Raw genomic sequence first — 21,503 nt, forward strand, 5'->3', positions numbered from 1 at the left:
GTGACGAAGGGCCTTGTTAAAGTGGTTTTTGCCAGGGCGGGATAATGGATGCTTTTCCCTGAAATCTTGAAAAGTGGCCTCTTTCAGCAATGTTTTTAAAAGCAACATGTTGATACAATGGATCTTAAGAATTCTTCTTTAGAGGAAGCAGAGTGAAAGGAAGATCTTAAGATACCTTGGAAATATAATCAAAGAAATGAAGCCCCCTTGTACATATTTGCCCCCTGCTTACCAAAGCTGCAGGCCTGCTCCTGTGCCTAAGCCTCGTGAATTGGTACATGCCTCCTCTGGGTTCAGGCGGTGAGTCTGTCTCCTGGTATATGTTCCCAAAACAGTGTAATCTAAGGGTCCAGTGTACTGAATGTTGATGTCTCCTCCGTCATCACTTGGCTCACAGTAAAACGTGTACTTTATTGCTTACTCTTCCTGTTATAGTTCCCCCTTCTGCCCCACACTGCCAAATCCAAGGATCCCAGGATATTGGCAGCGATGTCATCCTGCTCTGTAGCTCAGAGGAAGGCATTCCTCGACCAACTTACCTTTGGGAGAAGTTAGACAATACCCTCAAACTACCTCCAACAGCTACTCAGGGTATGTACGGTGCTGCTTTACCCATTTTATTAGTTATCATGGACAATTCTAATATTCAAAAAGTAATTAACTTTAATAGGTTTTGAAAAATAGCACCCTATAACTGCTGAAAAAGCTTTCTGGATCATTTTGTGTTTTCAAATTTAAAGTGAATAAAACATTTTCTCTCTCTTCTCTGTATTGCCTTTATGAAATGTATTTCATCCAGTGGTAACTACATATGGAAACTGTTCCCATTCACGTGAAGATTTAAAGCACCTAAATGATAGCTTATTTGTGTTAACTGTGACAATCCTTGACATTTATATGTAAGAATACACTTCCTGCTTGAGGTAGAGCTGCCTATTTTACTAGGAGAAAGGTGAGCATAGTGTCAGGAGGGTTGATCCTCCTGTTTTCAGCCTGAAATCTGGTTAGAGGAGGAAGATAGGAAAGAGTAAAGGAAAAGGCCTCAGGTCACAGGAGATCCAGGAATTGGTCACACCAAACAGGTAATAATGGAGGAAGCCTGAGTGTCATGGATGATTTCTACATGTAAACCCAGCTACTTAAATTTAGTTTTAAAGAGGACATCCTTAAAAAATTGAAGAGATTTTGTCAAATAAAATGAGGGGAAGATATAGAATTTTATTATAAAATACTCTAGTTCAAGAAAATAAAATTTAGCAGCTTCGAGTATTACATCATCTCTAATACAGAAAATGTTTCTTGTAGTATTCTCAGGGTAGATTTACAAATCTGAAATTTAAACATAAAGTGTTGGCAGTTAACGGAGAGGCCACAAACAACCTTAATTGTGCCTTGTAAGTCTGAATCATATTGATAGTCCACGCCTGTCATGGAAAAGGAAAGTCCTAAGTTGTAGTAAAATTATTTGCATTAAAGAGCCAGCACCACAAGCCTCTTAAGAGCCTATAAATTTCTGCTAGTAATCCCAACAAATATTGATGGACCTTACAATAGTCTTAATTAACCTAACCTCAAATTCATCATTAAAAACAAACTTCTTTTCAACCTAATAACTTTTATTACTTTAAGAGTGATTGCTGCAATACTGTTGTTCATTGCTAAATGTTTCAGCCACACTGCTGGCTAAATAGCTGCTTTTGTGGAATGATTTGTCAATCTCACCATTGTAAATGACATGATTAAAATAGCCCTTGTCTTGACATACTGAAAACTATATTCAAATTTTAGATTTTCCACTGTTTTTGTAACAGTTCACCTCTCTGGGCCCATGTTGCTTTTTTTAAACAAAAATAAAGGGGTATCATCCTCAAGGTCCTCTGTGGCAACATTTTCTTTTTTTATTTATATCTCTGCGAAATATTGGTTGGAGTTTGGAATTTTAAATGAACAATTGACAGTGGTTATTTGTATGTAAGTTGAGAAATAGTTGTAGAAAGCCTTCCATAACCTCTTTATTTCTGGATAAGTGTATATCAGTCAGATTTCTTGATATCATATCCTTTTTTCAACTTGAATACTCTTTACAACTTTAGGTATAAAAATGAACTTGAATGACAAGGATGAAAACTTTGTCTTTTATAAACTCTGGATTGATTATCAAACGTACTTTTGATAACCATATCTATCATAATCATGTATATTAAATGGTAGTATTTTTAATCTAAATTTATCTCTTGATATCCATATTAATAAAGTTGATCTCAAAATAGAATATTGCCCGAAAATAATTTAGATTTTTTTTCAGAAGATTTACTTTACTAATTATGTTTACAATTATTAATATAAACTCATGATGCATTCTCTGAAAAAAGAATATTTGACACCAGGAAAATGAATCCCGGAAGTCTGATTGGTGACAGGGGAATAATATTTTGAGATTAGAATTTCTCTTATATGTAGAGATTAGCTTGAGGGAACTCGCCGTGGCCAAATCTGGGACAATTCAAACATTAAAATAAATATATAGTCCATAGAATAAAATAAGAATCACCAAATCCCTACTGATAAATAAATAGGGTCAAAGGGCAAGCTTTTTTTTTTCACAGTGTGATGCCAACTAATGTGTATACAAGGAATCACGGAGTTAGAAAATCATCATTGAGGTGAAAACAGTGAGCAAAAGTTTGATGGGAAGCAGGCTATTTAGTTACAAAGTATGTCCCCACAAATTGCTTATTAATGACAAAAAAGTAACTTTGTAAGGGAGAGACCTGTTGGATACCACTTTAACCAAGTGATCAAAGTAAACTTCACCAATATTGTGACAAACTGCTATCACGTACCTCCTAATATATGTACGGAGAAGGACACATCCTTTCTGTGATATTACTGTCAGACACACATAACCTAAATCTCATTATGAGGAAACCTCAAACAAACAAATGTGAAGGCAAAACTGTTCAGATTGAAAAAGACTAGAGAGTTAACCCTGAGGTTGCAATTTTTTGATTTTTTGCAATCAGACCTTGGCGATGACCTTGAGCAGTAGGATGTAAATAACTCCCACATGCTTAGCGTTCCAATAATGGAACACTGGGCATAAATGGGTTAAGATGACTAGATGTAATAAAGAATCTTGGCTTAGAATCCGAACAGGAAAAGAAATAGCTATAAAGGACATGGTTGAGATAATTGATGAAACTGAATATAAACTGTAGATCAGCTAATACTGTTAGATCAGAGTTAAACTTCTCGACTTTGATACGTGTACTGTGATTACATAAAATGTGTCTTTGTTCTTAGGAAGTACGTAGTGGTAAAAAGGCATGATGTCTTCAACCTTATAAAAGAGACTCAGCGCACTAACTAGTTCCTTTCACCAAGTAAGGACTGTGAAGCAAATTTACTGTGCACTGGTTACTTGCCCGAGTCTGGTGAGACAGAGCATTCATACACAAAACAAGTTTCATGAAGTGGATTTATTATTTAATAGGCAGCAAAGGACAACAGAAGCCTAGCATTCATTGAAAGCCAGTTCCCCAAGGCTCAGAAAAGCTTCCTGGAACAGATAGAGTCTCGTCTGCACATGTCCACTTGCACATCAGCTGGGAGAACCCGGAAAGCAGCTGACTCTGAGTTTTATACCCGAGTGTCACTGCACTAAATGTTGAAGGACATCCTGTTTCTAGGAGGGTCTGGAACGGAGCCTGAGGTGTTCCAGTCAGTTCCTTCTTAACTCAGGATGTTGCATTCCCAGCATGTTCTATAGTTATTCTTGAGAACAGCAAGCAAGAAAGTGGGAAGAACTGAGTTGGTCCCAGACCACCCCAAGAACTGTCCTGAAAGGGCATAGCAAGAAGTCATCATCATCTAGAAACCAGGAAATGGGCTCTTACCAGACACTGAATCTGCTGGGGTCTTAATCTCGGAGCTCCCAGCCTTCCAGAACTATGAGAAATAAATTTCTGTTGCTTATAAAATAACCAGTTTATGGTATTTTGTTATAGCAGCCTAAACAGATAAGACAATGAGGAGTCTAAAATAGTTGAACTGGTAGAAACAGAATAAGATGGTGGTTTCCATGGGCTGGGGAGTGGGGGAAATGGGGAGATGTGGGTTAAAGGGTACAAAGTTACAGTTATTCAGGATGAATAAATCCTGGAGATCTAATGTACAGTATGGTGACTATATTTAGCATTACTGTATTGTATGCTAGAAATTTGCTGAGAGGAGATCTTAACTGTTCTCAACCACACACACACACACACACAAAGGTAGTTATGTGATGTGATTGACATATTAATTAGATTGGTCGTGGTAATCTTTTCACGGTATATATTTATATCAAAATATATACCATAAATATATACAATTTTTGTTAGTCAATTGTGCTTCAATAAAGCTGGGGAAGAAAGAAAAACAATCGTGTAATGCACAAGGAAAGCACTCGCAACAAAGAATTACCTGGGACCAAATTTCAACAAATAAGTTACATTTAACGTTTTCTATTGCTGAAACATCCCTGCATTTATGGAATAAAGTCTCTTTGATTGTGATTTTTAAAAATAAATTGTTCCATTGGGTTTGCTAATATTTTAATAAAATATTTGCTTCAGTGATCACCAGTGAGAATGGCCTATGGGTTTTTTTTTTTGTCTTCTATTGTCCTGGTTCAATTTTAGTATCATATCATACCAAATAATTTTATGAGTTTGGCAGCTTTTCCTTTTTTCTGTTCTTTGAAATAGTATGAATAAGTTGGGCATCATGATGATTCTATAGAAGTTGCCTATGAAAGTTTGCCTTGCTATTATGTCGTTTGGTAGATTTTTGACTACTGATTTAATTTCTCTAATGGTACAGGTTTTCTCTACCCTATTTTTCTGGAAAATGTCTTTTTTGTCCAAGTTATACATATCACCATCAAGATGTTCATAGAATTCTCTATACAAAAACAGAATAATGTATTTAAGAGTGTAAGTTCTGGAGACAGTGGACATAGTTTTGAACCCTGAATCCAGGAATCACTGGGTATGTGACCTTGTGTCTTAGTTTTCTTATATGTAAAATGCAATCATCGTGACTAACTTATGGTTGGATAAAGATTGAATGAATAAGCATGTAAGATGTGCAGAACAGCAGCTGGCATGTGTAAGTCCCTACTAAATATTAATATTTAAATTACCATCATTCTCTTACAAAGTTTTAAACTCTGTATTTAGTCTCCTTTTCATTCCTAATACTGTTTATATTTGCCTGTCCTCTATTTTTAAAATCTATCTTGCTAAACTCAGATTTTGATTTTATCTAACCTTTTGTAACTTGCATAAATTTCCTTCCTTCCTCCCTCCGTCCCTCCCGCCGATGTTTGTTAAGCACCTATCAGGTGCCAGAAACTGTTCTAGGTGCTGAAGATACATTGCTGAACAGGGTAGATATTCTTCCCTTTGTAGAGCTTACATTCTAATGGGTGGAGATGGAATATAATCAGTAAATTGCAGAATTTGTTACAAGGTGAAAAGTTCTGTGGGGAAAAATTAGATCAGGGTAAAATAGATTAGTTAGGGGATGAGGAGCAGTAATTTTGAGTAAGGTGCTTAGGGTAAGCCTCATTATATTCTAGCAAATATTTAAAGATAATGAAGGAATGAGCCATGTGAATATGGGGACTGGAGAGCATTCCAGGCAGAGGGAATGGACATATGAAGGCTTTGAGGCAGGCATGTGCCCATGTACTTGATGAATATCAAAGAGGCCAGTGTGTTTGGAGTGCAGCCAGCAAGGTGGAGAATTTAAGAGCCATTATGTTGCAGGTGTTAGGATATTTGTACATGCGTTGCATAGGAAGCATTATAATTGTATTATTCAATATTCTATATCTTTAGCAGTATTTTAGATGCTTCAGCTATGTTATTATGAGAAATATGTGTTTAAAAATCACACTGTAAGATTGTGGATTTGTCAATTTGTTCTTACAATTATGCCAGTTTTCTTTACCTATCTTGAGCCTGTGTCATTAGATGCTTACAAACTTGTTATATTTCGTTGTTTCTCTATGTTTAATAAGCCTTTTGTGTTATCTTTAATTATTAAAATTAAAAGATGCAGTGGCTTTCTTTGGTCAACTCTTGTTGGTACATTTCTATTATATGGTTCATTGGCGTTCAGTTTTCCATGCTTTGTGTTTTAGGTGTATTGCTTATAAACAACATATATCTGGATTTAGTTGGGTTTTCAATCTGTAATCTGAGAGCTTCTGTCCTCTGAATTCATTGATTATGGGTATGGTTCAATGTCTAATTTTTTTTTGAGGTTTTCTATTTATTAAGCTTTTTTCTTTATGCCCCCTCTTCCCATACCTTCTACTGATTATTTGGATATTCTTTATAATATTTTTTCTCCTCTACTTTTGAAGTTATAAGTGTATTTCTCTTAGTGCTTAAAGTTCTTAAATGCATACTTGATTTAATGTAGTCTAGAAGTAAAAAAAATCTCTACTCTCTATCCAAATAATAGGACCATAGAAAGCTGTCTTTCTTCCATTTTCCCTAATCTTTGTGACTATTTCATCTCATCAGTTCTTTCTCTTCTCTCCTATTAGCCATTTTTTGGACCTTTTCATTCTATCCACCATAACTCTCAGCTTCTCTCTCATATGTTTAATTTCTGTGTTTTTATTGTCTGCATTTTAGTTATTTTCTTGGCTTTAGTATATTTGTTCCACCTTATTTTTAACTTTTCTCCTTATTAATCATCCTCATTTTCATCATCGTTTACATACATTTTGGTTTATTTAGATTTACCCAAAAGTTTGCCAGTTTTTTGGCTCCATTGCTTCTTTCATCACAGTCATTTTTTTCTGTGTTCCATTTTCTTTTTCTTTTTTTTTTTTTGAGATGGAGTCTTGCTCTGTCGCCCAGGCTGGAGTGCAGTGGCACAATCTTGGCTCACTGCAAGCTCCGCCTTCCGGGTTCACGACATTCTCCTCCCTCAGCCTCCCGAGTAGCTGGGACCACAGGCGCCCGCCACCTCGCCTGGCTAATTTTTTGTATTTTTTTTTTTTAGTAGAGACGGGGTTTCACCGTGTTAGCCAGGATGGTCTCGATCTCCTGACCTCGTGATCCGCCTGCCTCGGCCTCCCAAAGTGCTGGGATTACAGGCGTGAGCCACTGCACCCGGCCTCCATTTTCTTATACTGAAATACACACATGCTTCAGTAGGTATTACATTGATGATCTATGAGTGTTAAGTTGTTCTCATGTTTGTTTTTCTGAAAATATCTTTTTTCCCTACACTCTTTAATGCAATTTAGTGAGTATAAATGCTAGATTATCAGTTATTGTTTCTCAAGAATTTGAAAATGTTTCATTTTCTTCCCACCTTTCTTGTTTCTGTTGAGAAATCTGCTGGTAGTCTGTAGGCATTTGCATTTTCCTTCCTTTGCTTTTTGCAGTTGTTTTGTACTTGGTGTTCTGTAGATCCTAGAATATATTTTAGGTATGTGTTAAATTTTTATTAATCCTGCTATGAGCTTGTGGTGCTTCTTAAATTGAGAGATTGTGTTTTTTGTCACTTCTGGAAAAATCTCTGTCCTTATATTTTTGAATATAGCCTTTTCTCTTCTTTATTGTTTCCCGTTAGCTCTTGGTTTAGTCTTTTAATTCTGTAAACCATGTTTTTTTAATCCTTTTCTTATCTGTAAATGTCTTTACCTTCTTTACCTTTCTGTGTGGCATTCTGGTTTTTTTTTTTGTTTGTTTTTTATTTTTCCAGATCACCAGTTCTCTCTTCTACTCTGATGGCTGTTCAGCCTATCCACTGAGTTTTGGAATTTATTTTCTTCTTTTCTTTCCTTTTTGTAAGAGATGGAGTCTTGTTCTGTCATCCAGGCTGCAGTGCGGTGGCACAATCACTGCTCACTGCAACTTCAAACTCCTGGCCCTTAAGCAATCCTCCTACCTTAGCCTCCTGAGTAGCTGGGATTACGGATGTGAGCCACAGCACCTGGCTATTTCTGTGTTGCTTTTGTCTCTTCATGGCATCATCCTCTTTTATTATGGTGACTATTCTGTATATGTTTAATAATTTTAAGCATACTAATTTTATAGTGACCTTCACATAACTTTATGCTCTTTGTATGCTAATCCTCCTGTTTGTTGTGTAGTTAACTTTTCTTCATGGTGACATTCCTTTCCTGTTTTCCTCATGTAAACTTTTCACTTGGATTGTTCTGTAGTTTCTCTAAAGCTGTAGGTTACATTTTCTATTTGTTTCTGCCAACAGCTCTAGAGGTTTCGGGAAGATGAAGGGATGAGCAAAACAGGAAAGGGATGATTGTCCATACAGTGAGTGTGGTCAGGCAGCTGGGCCCTGTGCTGGTGATTGACATGATTGGAGATGTGAGGCAACACAGCATTTGTCCTGCAGCAATTGAAAATCCAGGGCTGGAGCTAGCTCACAGGAGCTGCATATCAAGCCATGGAGCGGAATTCCTTCCTGGAATGACACCCACTCTCCAAGTCCTGCAGCTTCTTGGCAACCAGGGATGGAGATAAGCACAGTTGTTTCTCACAATGGTCAGTAAAACTTGAACTCAGAAAGGAAAGCTGAGGGATAATTAGAAAAAAAGCACCTTCCTTCTGACTTACAGGGGAGAATAACCTTCATGCTTTAAAGATGCACAGAGAACTTTAAAATGTGTTTTTAAAAATTATATGTAAATAATGGCAATTCATTTTCTATCCATTCTTTTTATCTTGGTAAATACAAAGTATAGTGTATTTATTTTCATTATTAATGGTTAACATTTTCTGAAACTAGATTATACATTTTTCTTTCATCCTCTGTTTTCCTCATCCTTTCATAATTTAATACAGTGAAGAGAGATGATTAACTCTCCTGCTTGCCTGAGAACTCTGTGTAGATCTTTAGAGATCATAGCTGTAGCAGGAGAGTATCTTAAATATCATCATGGTCCCACTGTCATGTTACAAGGGAGAAGACTGAGGCTCCTAGAAGAGACCAGGTTTGTCCAGAACTGATAGGAAGGACTAAAATTTCTTTTGACGTGGTTGTAACACTCAGGAATCTTGATATTCTCTCTCTCTCTCTCTGTCTCTGTCTCCTCTCCTCTCTCTCACTTTCTATCTCTTCTCTCTCACTTTCTATCTCTTCTCTCTCCTCTCTCCTCTTTGTTCTCTCTCTTTCTCTTCTCTCATTTTTTGGAGACAAAGTCTTCTCTGTTACCCACCCAGGCTGGAGTGCAGTGGCATGATGACAGCTTACTGTAACCTCACACTCCTGGCCTCAAGTTATCTTCCTGCCTTAGTGTCCTGATGGGGCCTTGCTATGTTGACCAAGCTGGTCTCAAATGCCTCGGCCTCCCAAAGTGCTGGGACTATAGGTGTGAGCCACCACACTCAGCCTGATTCTGTTTCTTGAACTGATACTGCTGTTTCCCTTCCCAGTAAGAGTGGTTCCATAATTTTTTTCATGGGGAGCAGAAAAATTTTCACCCACTAAAAGTGCTGAATAAATGAGTGCTTATTTCTGCTTCATGAAAATGTTATTCTAACTGAAGTTGAGTATTTTCTCCCTTTTTTTTTGCCCTCTGACGTAAAGAAGCAAATCCCATATAATGTTCAGTACTTCCTCTTTTTTAAAAGATTAAATGCCAACAATTATAACTACATTAATTTGTGTATATATTCATTCATTTTTAAATATATGTGTGTGTGCACACACACATAAACATACACCTTACTCGTTGCAACTGCTTCAGAGTTGAGTGTTGGGGCAGGTGGAGCAATACAAGGAAACATATCTCCATCCTAGAGCTCACTGCCTAATGGAGGAGACAGATGTAAAGAGAAAATCATAGCACTATATGTTAATGCTATAAAAATGTATGCAGTGCTATAAAATTTAAATGATAGAAATATTACTTGTCCCTGAGGAGTCCAGGAAGAGCTTTATAGGGAAAAGGATTCCCAAGCAGGAAAAGGGTCTTAAATGATGGATAGAAGTTTTACTGGTTAAAAGTGGGTATTATAAATACAGGGAACCATACTTGCAAAATCTTGCAAGTGTAAAAATTTGACATTTTTATTGAGAAGATCTGTGAAGCTGACATAAAGGTTCATGGGGATTTGACCAGAGAGGATCTTGAAAAGGTGAAGTCCAGATTGTGAAAGGCTTCATATAATATGCAAGGAGTTTGGATGTTATCTTTAACTGTAGAGATGCACTGACATTTATAAACAAGAGAAGATCACCAGATATGCATTTTAGAAACTGTGTCAGTAATCAGGCTGAAAGATTGGCAGCCAGTCATAAATGGAAGGCTTTGTTAATAGCCCCATCAAGAAATGAAAAGGACCTGAACTAAGTCCCTAGTGACAGGGATGGGGAAGGCACAGTGGGGGAGGGTAAGATTCAAGAGAGATTGAGGAAAAAAATACAATATATGGAGCTTGGTTAGATGTTTAAACTCGGAAGAGTCAGAGTTACCTCAGATTCCTGTTGTGGGGCACTGAATCAACAGTAACCATCTTAACTCAGAAGAGAAATTTGTAGAAGTTTGCTTGAGGAAAGCAGTGAGTTAGTGGTCTCCTGAGACCTCTGTATGGGGATTGAAATAATGATAATGGTAACATTTCTTGAGCACCATGTGCCATTCTTTGAGAATTAAAGAGCAACAGTCAACATAGAGATATACTGATTCAGAAGAATCTGTTGATGTCCAGTTAAAAGTAAAAGCAGAGTCAACAGAAGTGGGTAGGAGAGAAGCAGTCAAAATCTAATTAGTTGGTTTTGCTTGTAGCTTTTGCCATGTGATAAGTGTGTGGTCATGGCCTTCTTGTATGTTGCTAGTGGTGAATCATTCTTGCAAAGAAATACTAATGTATTTATACACACTACATTATTCAAATAATGCTGAGTAATGTTTATTGGTATTTTCACAAGTTTGAATATTTGCTATAAGCTTCAGCTCTTTGTGAATGCTTGAATGGCACACACACAAATAGAAGAGGATGAGAATGTTGCTCTGCAGTATACTAACATGAGATCAGAAATGAATTTAAAATCTGATTTGGCAAAAGCAATATCTTTTTCAATGCCAAACCAAAATCAGGGCAAACAGACAAAATATTTTTATTGTTGTCTAAAGGCACTGAGCTACTGTGAAGCAGGATGTATCCTAGCATCCATTTGGATGGTGCCCTTGGAAATTCTATTAATGGGAACAGGTTCTTTCCCTGTCCCTTCTCCATCTCTGCCTTAATTCAGCCAGCATCAACACAAAATGAAATAAAATTTTCTGTGTTCAATGTTATATTTTAAATTTATATTTAAGAGTAATAGAGTTTGATATTAAGTATTTGTGATGTTATCTTTAAGTTTTTCCAGAGATTTTTATTTGACATTTATTTTGTATTAGTTTTCCCTTTATTTACAATTTTTAAAAAATTAAATATCTTTTTCAGGTTAGGATCATTTTTACATATCATTGAAATATATAATTTTGATGTAACGTATTCATTCAAATAACAATAAAGTATACATCCATTATTATATAGCCTACAGAATACTTCTGAAACTTTTATATAAGAAATGTTCAGTTTATTATAGTCATTATTTAAAATATATAAATCATATGAAAAATATATAATTATGATTTAAGAATTCTTATCTAACTCTTCAAATCCTGAAGATCAATACCTATTGGGAATTAATATCCATTGGGAGACACTAGACATTTTTCATATTTTTTGACTGAATTTTTTTATGATTCAGAAAAATATATCAGTTCCCCTAGAAGTACCAGGAAGGAATTCCCACATGGAAACATTACCATATACTATACTAACCTTTCATTTAGTCCTCACAGTAATCTATGATTTGTAGGCACTTGGGTAGCTCCGTATTATAGATGAGGAAACTAAAATATAGATGAAGAACAGGGAACACACTCTCAAGACCATATGACTAGTAGTAGGTAGAATAGATTCAAACTTAGGCTGTCTAACTGGAACATGCTCTTAGCAGATACATCAGCTACTAGGCAGCTAGAGGCAGCATTCTGGAACTAAGGAGAAAGGATGGAACTGGAAATGTACACTAACATTTGTTTTTTTCTAATTCAGAAGGGCCTGCTATGCCAGATATGTTGCTGGTGAACCAGGTGCATAGTTGCTATGAACTAAAACAGTGGAGTGTGATGTCCTTTGAGTTCCCCAAACTATGTAGTTTCATGCTATTGAACTTTCCTTGTTCTTTAAAAGAAGCTCAAAAAAATATTTATTCTCTAACTTTATTTCAGAAAACTACTTCCCTGCCTGAGCAGACCAAGTGAAATGACAGATGGAGGAATTAGCCTGCTAGTTTCGGGAAGGGCTATGTGCTTTGTGGCTGCAAACAGTCTGCTGTTTGCTGGAGTTTCTCCCTTCTCTATTTTGCCTTGTCTACATAAACAGGGCTGTTTTATTCTGGTTAATCTTCTGCTATCAATGCACCTGTCTTCTTCCCTGATTATATTCCAAGTTAAATCTACCATGGTATATCAACTTTATTTAACAATATTATCTTACAGAAACATGCTCATGGTGTTGGCATCTATAGAGAGAAAAGGAAGACAATGACTTCAGCTTTTAAAAATAACTTTTTAAAGCAATAATCTTTAGAGTTTACCTCTTTCTACATGCCAGAATGCTGCATAGAGGAGCTGTTTAAAATTTCCCAAATTGTCTCTGGAAATGTCAACAAAATTACCAATTTGGTGTGAGCTCATCAAATTTTTAGAATTCCAGAGCTTAGGGGAAAACCCACCACCACCACTACCACCACCACCAACAACAAAAACCCCAGGAACACACATTATGTGGTTGATTGCCCAGAGGTTATGGTTTTCTTGCGTTGATGATATTAGTACATGTGTTGAAGACAGAGATAGGCACATCGCTTAGTTTATAATACTAACAGCATTGGAACATTGATGGGTCAGGAAATATCCTATAGATACATCCTGTAGAGTAATGTGGTTTTAAATGCCTTACTAGAATGCCAAGTGTATGTATGGTGAGTATAAGCTTTGGACTTGGACAAACCTCATTTTATAGATTGCTGGTACTTGTGTACTCTGTGATCTTGGACAAATTTCATAGCTTCTTTGAGTTGTCTTATCTTTGAAAAGTGGGGAATATAGAACATAAGCTTGTTATGAACATTAAATGAGGCGTATTTAATGCTCTTAGTGCAGTGTATGTGGTACACAACAGACACTAAAGAGTAGGCAGCACTTTTATTTATTGATCACCTTTATTTAGCACCTTTCTGTGTGCCTGGTAATTTCTGAGACAGCAATTATTTTCTCCTCCGCTGTAGTCTATTTGATTTCTCAATCCCTCATTAGATGTCCCTCCTGTATGCTCCCCTGTCACCCTATGTTCTCTAGCACTGGCTGGCACTTATCCCATATATTGTAATTGTGTGCATACTTGTCTCATTAGGGTAAGGGACTGGGCCTGTCTTGTTCATTATTTTATCACCATCCTCAGAAAACCAAGCACAAAGGAACATGCTCAATAAATATTTATTTATTAAATGAATGAATTAATAAATGCATGCACACTTTACTCAGGTCTGCTTTTGCTGACTCCTCCTGTCTGCTTCTGCCTTTGATGTGGATAGAGATGATGGTTGCCAGCAGAAACCAGTTAACTAAATCTTAGTTCCATGTAAAAATAAGTAACCCAGGGTGAGGATAGCTCTAGGTGTTGCCCCAGGCATACTTGGACTTTGTGTCAGAATATTTTTTTACTTGTCCTATTAGGAGGCTTTTCCATTTACTTCTAAATTTGCAGCTATTTTGAATGGTTGAGATGACAGGATGTATTCTCTTTCCTGCATAAGGAAGGCAGTGAAGCCTAGAGCTTAGAGGTAAGACAGCCCCTTCATCCAACTGAATTTCCTGACAACCAGCTGTGTAATCTTACTACACATCTGAAGCTTCAGTCTCCTTGACTGTTCAATGAGATTAATAATAAAAATACCTCAGGGTAATTGTAAAGATTGAAATAATACATATAAAAGCTTACCCAATGCCTGGCACATATTAATAACTATTAACTTTTTAAAGTTATTCCTGTAAGTCATTTATGTTTTATAGGAATAAATAATCAAACCATGCTAATGTTGATGAGCTACTAAAATGTGAACTATTGAAACATTTCTGGGCAATACCAGTGCAGTGGCCTTGAAAATTTATTGTTCAAACTCCTGATGTGGGGAACATAATTGACTGAAAGCCCTGCTGCTTCCTTTGTATATCCACCAAGACCAAGCTTCCCCTGGGCTGCTCCCAGCCAGTGATGAGGAGTTAGGGTTAGGGTTAGGGCCTAATGCAGGCCTATTTCTGCAAAGCATGGGACTCCCTTAACAGGTGACTTTGGCTCAAGGACTCCCCATCTGCCTGGTGGACACCTCCATTAAACTGTGTTGCAGCCTGAGACTCTCCCTACCCAATCTTCCTTGCTTCCCTCTCCCCTTGACAGTGAGTGGTGAGATCTACACCGCAGTCTGAGGCTCTCTCTGCCTTCTGCAGCTTCCTCTCACATTTCCTTTACTGGTATTTCCTCCAGGAAACCTCACGCTTGTCTTGGTGCCTACTTCTTGGAGGATCTGAGCTAACACAAACAACTAATTGTTGTTAGGGAGTAACAGTCTATACCTTAGAGCACAGATTTGATATTTTCTTCATCAGGTATGAAGTTAAAGTTAATATAAGTTTAACATGATCTTTATGTTATTGCAGTTCCTCAGAACTAGAATTTGGTGTTACCTTAAATTCCCTAGGATAAGTATTAGCCACCATTTCCTCAGGGAAGTCTACTAACATTTAGGACTTTACATGCTAACCTGCAGATTCAGTTTTAAGATTGTTCTTATTTAGGACAGCCCTCCAAAGTTCCAGGTCTTTAAAGTGGTATAGTAATTTTAGTCTTTAACATTCATTCATGAACCAATAATTTCTGACCCTACCCCCCCAAAAAAGAAATTTATTGATAGCTGTCTAGTGTTCATCTGTTTTTATAGTCTTCTGCTGATTTCTTTGGTTTTGCTATTAGTCCGGCCAAATCCTCACTCGATTATTATTTTTGTGACAGACCAGGTCCAGGGAACAGTCACCATCCGGAATATCAGTGCCCTGTCTTCAGGTTTGTACCAGTGTGTCGCTTCTAACGCTATTGGAACCAGCACCTGTCTTCTGGATCTCCAGGTTATTTCACGTAAGCATATGGAAATTCTGATGTCAACCCTGGGTCTGAAACTCTAAGATCTTTGTTATACCAGAAAATGAAGGGTTCTGCTGAATTGTCTTAAGGTTACCTGAAGATTAAATAGAAATTGTTTTGGTTTTAATTATTATTGAAAATAGTTTATAAATGTTTTAGTATACTTTCCAGCCTCAGCAATATGATAATCTTTATGACAAAATATCTTTCTCCTCAGGATCAATAAAATTGAACAATTTCTTATTGTATAATGCTATAGACATTATAAAAATGATAATAATCTTGTGGGTATAGCAAGACCTGCTTGTGTTTTTTCCTTGTTTCTTATATCTGCATAATTTTGGGGTGTCTAGGTTATAAATGGCAGTGTAGAAAACTTCTCTTTAGTTGAGAATTCTGGGATATTTGAATTCCAGTTGCAAAAGGGAGTGATCTGGCTGGGCTGAGGTAGAAGGATATCCCCTAGTTTCCAGCATTCATGTAGGGTAGATCAGGCAAGTTAGATTGGTGCCGTCTGTTACCTAATGTAGGTATTGTTCTCCTAAAATGTGCAAGTCATTTAATTGTTTATTCATTCAAAATATGCTCAGAGCCTACTGTGTGTTAGTCCTAGCCACTGACAATATGAAAGTTAATTGAGATTTAACTTTATGTAGATGAAAGATTTCAGACAGTTTTATACGTTTTAAGCAGATTATTTAGTAAGTTTATGTGCTTATTATAGTTGCATGGGTATGTGCTATTTCTCTCTTTCTCTTTTCTTTAAATATACCTTAAATATATTTTGCAGCCCAGCCCAGGAACATTGGACTAATAGCTGGAGCCATTGGCACTGGTGCAGTTATTATCATTTTTTGCATTGCACTAATTTTAGGGGCATTCTTTTATTGGAGAAGCAAAAATAAAGAGGAGGAGGAAGAAGAAATTCCTAATGAAATAAGGTTTGTCTGTCAGATTTTTAAAATTTGTCCTGTATAGCCATTGTGTACTTCTATTCATTTTTGGCAGTTAAGATATATCTGCTAATAATAAAACTCTGATGGCCAAGATTATTAAAGTGGCTAATTGATATTTTCTTGTATATCACTTTTCTTCATGGTACTGCTCAGCTTTATTCACTGGATCATGAAGGAGGGAAAGGTCCAGCATGTGCCCAACTAGGAGGATACAAATGAAGAGTTCCCCTTCTCTTTCATATCTCCAGGGTAGGCAGGGTTAGGTGGCTGCCACAATGGGAAAGGTAGTGTCTAAAACATGTGTTTACCACTGACATTTATAATAGATGTGAACATAAAGCAAGAAGGAACTCCATAAGAGCATAGCAGTGCCTGTACACAGTCAGGCCACAGCACTATGGCTCAGAAAGGTAGTTCAGACAAGAATATGAACATTTTAAGGAAACAATGCCAACATCATCTTTAAAGAAAAGTGACTCTAGTCATACTGGGGAGATTTGAGGGTTCGGGCTCAGTCTCAGATTTCCTCATGGCATATCCTTATTGAAAATGCTCTAATGACTCCAGTCTCCATAGTGAGACATGCCACAGCCTTACAGGATCTGATTCTTGCCTGCGTATCTTCTCTCTCATCACTCTCAGCTCACTTTGTCTTGCAGTCTGTCCTGCATTTTCCCATTGCTCAGGGCTTTTGCTCAAGCCTCTGCTCTCTTCCTGGACCATGCTTCACATTTGATCCATCTCTTTACTAAATTCCTTGATCTGATTCTAGATTAGACCAGGCATCACCTCCTCACATAAGTTGTCTTTAGCCCCTTGCCCAGCCTTTCAGACTTGTGAACATTCTTGCATTGATTACTATCCTCATTGACTATAGGTTTCTTAGGTGTAGGATTTGTGTCTTTTTTACATGAAACATGTTGTAAAGTGTACCCAATAAATGTTAAATGAATTGGGTAGCATCTTAAATTAAATAAATGACTTATTTTAGGCTGTTGTAATTCTTAAGTGTTTGGGCCATATGCAGGGATAGAGTCTACCCTAGGATAAGATTACTGAGGAGGACCTCTCATCAGCACCCCACAGTGATTTCTCAAACTCCAAAGGGTAATACAATCAGGCCAACTCTGATTAATCAATTTCTTTAAGTTCTGCATACCTATAGTTTGATTTCCCAGCTATTTTATGGCATCCAGTTTAGTAGATTTCTTCATGGACTAATTTCCTACTTACAGTAAATATTTATGTGTGAATAAATATTTACTATATATGAATATTTACTATAAATATATATAAAGCAAGATTTGTTATGTATTTACTATATGATATATTTATGTGAATTTTATTTACATATATATTTAAAAGTTGTATTGGAAGAGACATTCTCAGAGAGATCTGAGATTTCCTTTTCTACTGTTGGAGACTGAGAAGCTGAGAAGAGATTTTCTTGACCGTTGTCTCAAAGGGAATGGATACCAAAGCTGAGGCCATCCAGGGTTGCCATGCCTGCTTTCACGATAGAGTAGTCTCTCCTGGATTTGTTTTTTGGATGTATAAGCCTTAACATGAAAAGAAAGATTCCAGGGTAGGAGGATAGGATTAACTTAAAGTAAATCCTAATGACGACTTTATTTTGTTCCTTTCAGAGAGGATGATCTTCCACCCAAGTGTTCTTCGGCCAAAGCATTTCACACTGAGATTTCCTCCTCGGACAACAACACACTAACCTCTTCCAATACCTACAACAGTCGGTACTGGAGCAACAATCCAAAAGTTCATAGAAACACAGAGTCAGTCAACCACTTCAGTGACTTGGGCCAGTCTTTCTCCTTCCATTCAGGCAATGCCAACATACCGTCCATTTACGCTAATGGGAGCCATCTGATTCCGGGTCAACATAAGACTCTGGTAGTGACAGCCAACAGAGGGTCATCACCACAGGTGATGTCCAGGAGCAATGGCTCAGTCAGTAGGAAGCCTCGGCCTCCACACACTCATTCCTACACCATCAGCCACGCAACACTGGAACGAATTGGTGCAGTACCTGTCATGGTACCAGCCCAGAGTCGGGCTGGGTCCTTGGTATAGGACATGAGGAAATGTTGTGTTCAGAAATGAATAAACGGAATGCCCTCATACAAGGGGGAGGGTGGGGTGGGGGAATGCTGGGAAAGAAACACTTCCTTATAATTATATTAGTAAAATGCACAAAGAAGAAGGCAATGCTGTTACTTGGCCACTAAGGTGTGTAAAATGGACTGGAATGCTCCGTCATGAAGACTTGCTTCCCCACCAAAGATGTCCTGGGATTCTGCTGGATCTCGAAGATGTGCCAAGCCAAGGAAAAAGATATAAGAGCAGAATAGCACTTAAAATCCAAACTGCTGCCCAGATGGGCTTGTTCTTCATGCCTAACTTAATAATTTTTAAGAGACCAAAGTGCCAGATGGAGTTTAAATATTGAAATTATTTTAAAAGGTAGGTGTCTTTAAGAAAATAACAAGCAACCCTGTGATATGTTCCGTCTCTCCCAATTCCCTCGTTATGTAGAGGGCTTAATGGTATAAATGGTTAATATTGGTCCCAACAGGGCTGACTCTTCTATCATATAATCAAAACTTTTTACATGAGCAAAATTCAGTAAGAAATGGGGGAAAACAAAGGAAATGTCTTTGAGAAGCCCCTTCATATTTATTTATTTATCTCTTCCTGAACCATGAATTTCATATTTGGAATACTGCTATATTGACAGATTCTTGCCTGTCTGTGTTATTCTAGGATCTGTTACAGGTCCATGGCAATTACTGTTTATTTTTTCCTGGAAAAATATTTTTTTATAAAAGATTTTTTTTTTTTAATACATGAGAGGCATTGGGCTAAGAGAGAAAAGACTGTTGTATAATACCTTCTTCGATGGTTGTATTTAGTGAGCTCATAGAGGTCCATCATATCATGACCGAGCTAGGTTGTGTGGGCAGGAAGGTAGGGCTAAGGGGTTGTAGCCTTGCTGGGCAGCCTCTCAGAGCAAGGTTGTTCAGATCTCCCTTGCTATTACAGTAGGTTATTATTAATGAGGGCAGCACCTGATGCCTTTTGTACTGAGGTAGGTAACTTTCTCCTTATTTGACAAATAGAGGTTAACTTACTTGTCAGGGAGGGCAGACATTGTTTTTTTGTTTTGTTTTGTTTTTCAAAATAATTCTTTTTGCAAAAGAGGTCAGACTGAGACAAAAGGTGTTACTTTCTGGTGTGCTCCTGGAAGTGTCTACCCTACATTTGTGTCAGCTCAGGGTTGCAGTGTTGCCCAGATGCATTTTACACCACTGTAAAGAGATTCTTTTTGTGGTTACTACCTGGCTTGGCTGGCCTTGCGGTTCACCAGATTAATTTGCAAACTCCCCCACTTTATTTTGTGCTATGTAGATCTGGCCATACTTGTATTAGTGACTGTCTTGCCTTAACCACACTTTAAGCAACCCACAAATTTCTTCCCAGATTTGTTTCCTAGATTACTTATGATACTCATCCCATGTCTCAGTAAGAGTGTCTTTTCTTTCTAGATGTGTTCTCTCACTCCCTCTTACCACCATACTTTTTGCCCTCTTCTCCTGCAAGCGTAGTCTTCACAGGGAGTGGCTTCCTGACATTTTTTTCAGTTATGTGAATGAATGGAAACCAACAGCTGCTGCAAACACTGTTTTTCCAAGAAGGCTACACTCAGAACCTAACCATTGCCAACCATTTCAGTATTGATAAAAAGCTGAATTTACTTTAGCATTACTTATTTTTTTCCATTTGATGGTATTACTTTGTAAAAATTTAAATAAATGAATGTCTATACTTTTTATAAAGAAAAGTGAAAATACCATGACACTGAAAAGATGATGCTATCAGATGCTGTTTAGAAAGCATTTATCTTGCATTTCTTTATTCTTTCTAATTAATCTAAAATTCAATAAAATTTTATTCATATAAAATAAGTTGTCATTAATTATCAATACTAATGAGTATGTCATTTTAAAACTTAGTATTCTCTGTAATGTTACAAGATTTTCTCCATCCTGTTAAATAATATTTATAATTATTTTAATAGGCACATGGTATTCCAAAAATGACTTAGTCTTTCTCTTAAATTTAGTTTGATTCCAGTTCTTACCCATATGACTGAAGATTAATGACTTTCTTCATACATTGAGCTATTTTCCCATTTCCTAGAATGAAAGTTCACGAAGACAGTCTCTATGCTTGCCTTTTTCACCACTGAATCTCCGTCACCTACTGCAGTGCCTCATGTGGGTGTTGAGTAGATAAATGCTGATTTCTGAATTGAAATTGCTAAGTCAAGTTATGGGCATGATTGTAGCTCTTGATGTGTACTGGATCATTCCTTTGTTTTAACTTTTTATTTTGAGATAATTATACTTTTACATGCAGTTGTAAGAAATAATAGAGATGTCACATACCTTTTACCTATTTCTCCCAATGGTAACATTTTGCATAATTATTGTACAGTATCACAAGTTGACATGGATATAATTTATCAACCATATTCAGATTTCAACACTTGTACATGCACTCGTGTGTATGTGCACATTTAGTTATATATAGGTTTATCACACGTGTAGATTTTTTTAAGCTTTTGTTAGTTTTTATTTATTTAAAAAGTAATACAGAATACTGAAAAAAGATTTTAAAATCAACAAGTAATGCTCCCACCTACAGAATGCCACTCTTAACATTTTAGAGTATTTACATTCATTTATTTACAAACAGATTTTTTTGTTGTTTATTGAGGCATATTTTGCATACAGTAAAATTCACCATTTTAAGGTGATGTGTGTGTGATGTATGATGAATGTAACAGCCACTACAATCAAGATACAGAATATTTCCATCACCCTCAAAAATCCCCTCCTTACCTTTGTAATTAAACCACTCTCCCCATCCGCTCTCTAGCAATCACTGACCTGATTTCTGTTCCTAGGGTTTCAGCTTTCAATAATGTCATGTACATTTCATGTGACCAACACCACAGTCAGGATACAGGATTCCTTATGCTACCCTTTCATAGTCATAGCCACCACCCTCCTTCCCAAGTCCCTACTTCCAACCAATCACTGTCTGTTCTTCCTTTCTGTAATTTTGTCATTTTGAGAATGCTATATAAGTGGAATGCAGTATGAGGATTGGCTTTTTCTTTTTTAAATTTTTTTGCTCAGAATAATTTCTTTGAGATCCATTCAAGTTGTAGCAG

The 21,503-nt window shown here is 36.9% G+C and overlaps 1 protein-coding gene across 2 annotated transcripts in view; it reads left to right on the forward strand.

Annotated features, from left to right (window-relative positions):
* The window catches only part of IGSF11 (immunoglobulin superfamily member 11), a 127,627-nt gene extending 107,401 nt beyond the window's left edge, over positions 1-20,226 (forward strand). Inside the window, exons 4-7 of one of the 2 annotated variants that reach the window (XM_003261842.3) lie at positions 436-591; positions 15,165-15,287; positions 16,084-16,234; positions 17,896-20,226. In XM_003261842.3, coding sequence (XP_003261890.1) covers positions 436-591; positions 15,165-15,287; positions 16,084-16,234; positions 17,896-18,337 — 872 coding nt within the window. In that variant the 3' untranslated portion in view covers positions 18,338-20,226. The remainder of the gene's footprint in view (positions 1-435; positions 592-15,164; positions 15,288-16,083; positions 16,235-17,895) is intronic. The other variant, XM_030802227.1, reaches the window with a different exon arrangement.
* The last annotated feature ends 1,277 nt before the right edge of the window (positions 20,227-21,503 follow it).

The sequence above is a fragment of the Nomascus leucogenys genome, chromosome 21 (assembly GCF_006542625.1).
Source record: "Nomascus leucogenys isolate Asia chromosome 21, Asia_NLE_v1, whole genome shotgun sequence".
Classification (NCBI taxonomy): Eukaryota; Metazoa; Chordata; class Mammalia; order Primates; family Hylobatidae; genus Nomascus; species Nomascus leucogenys.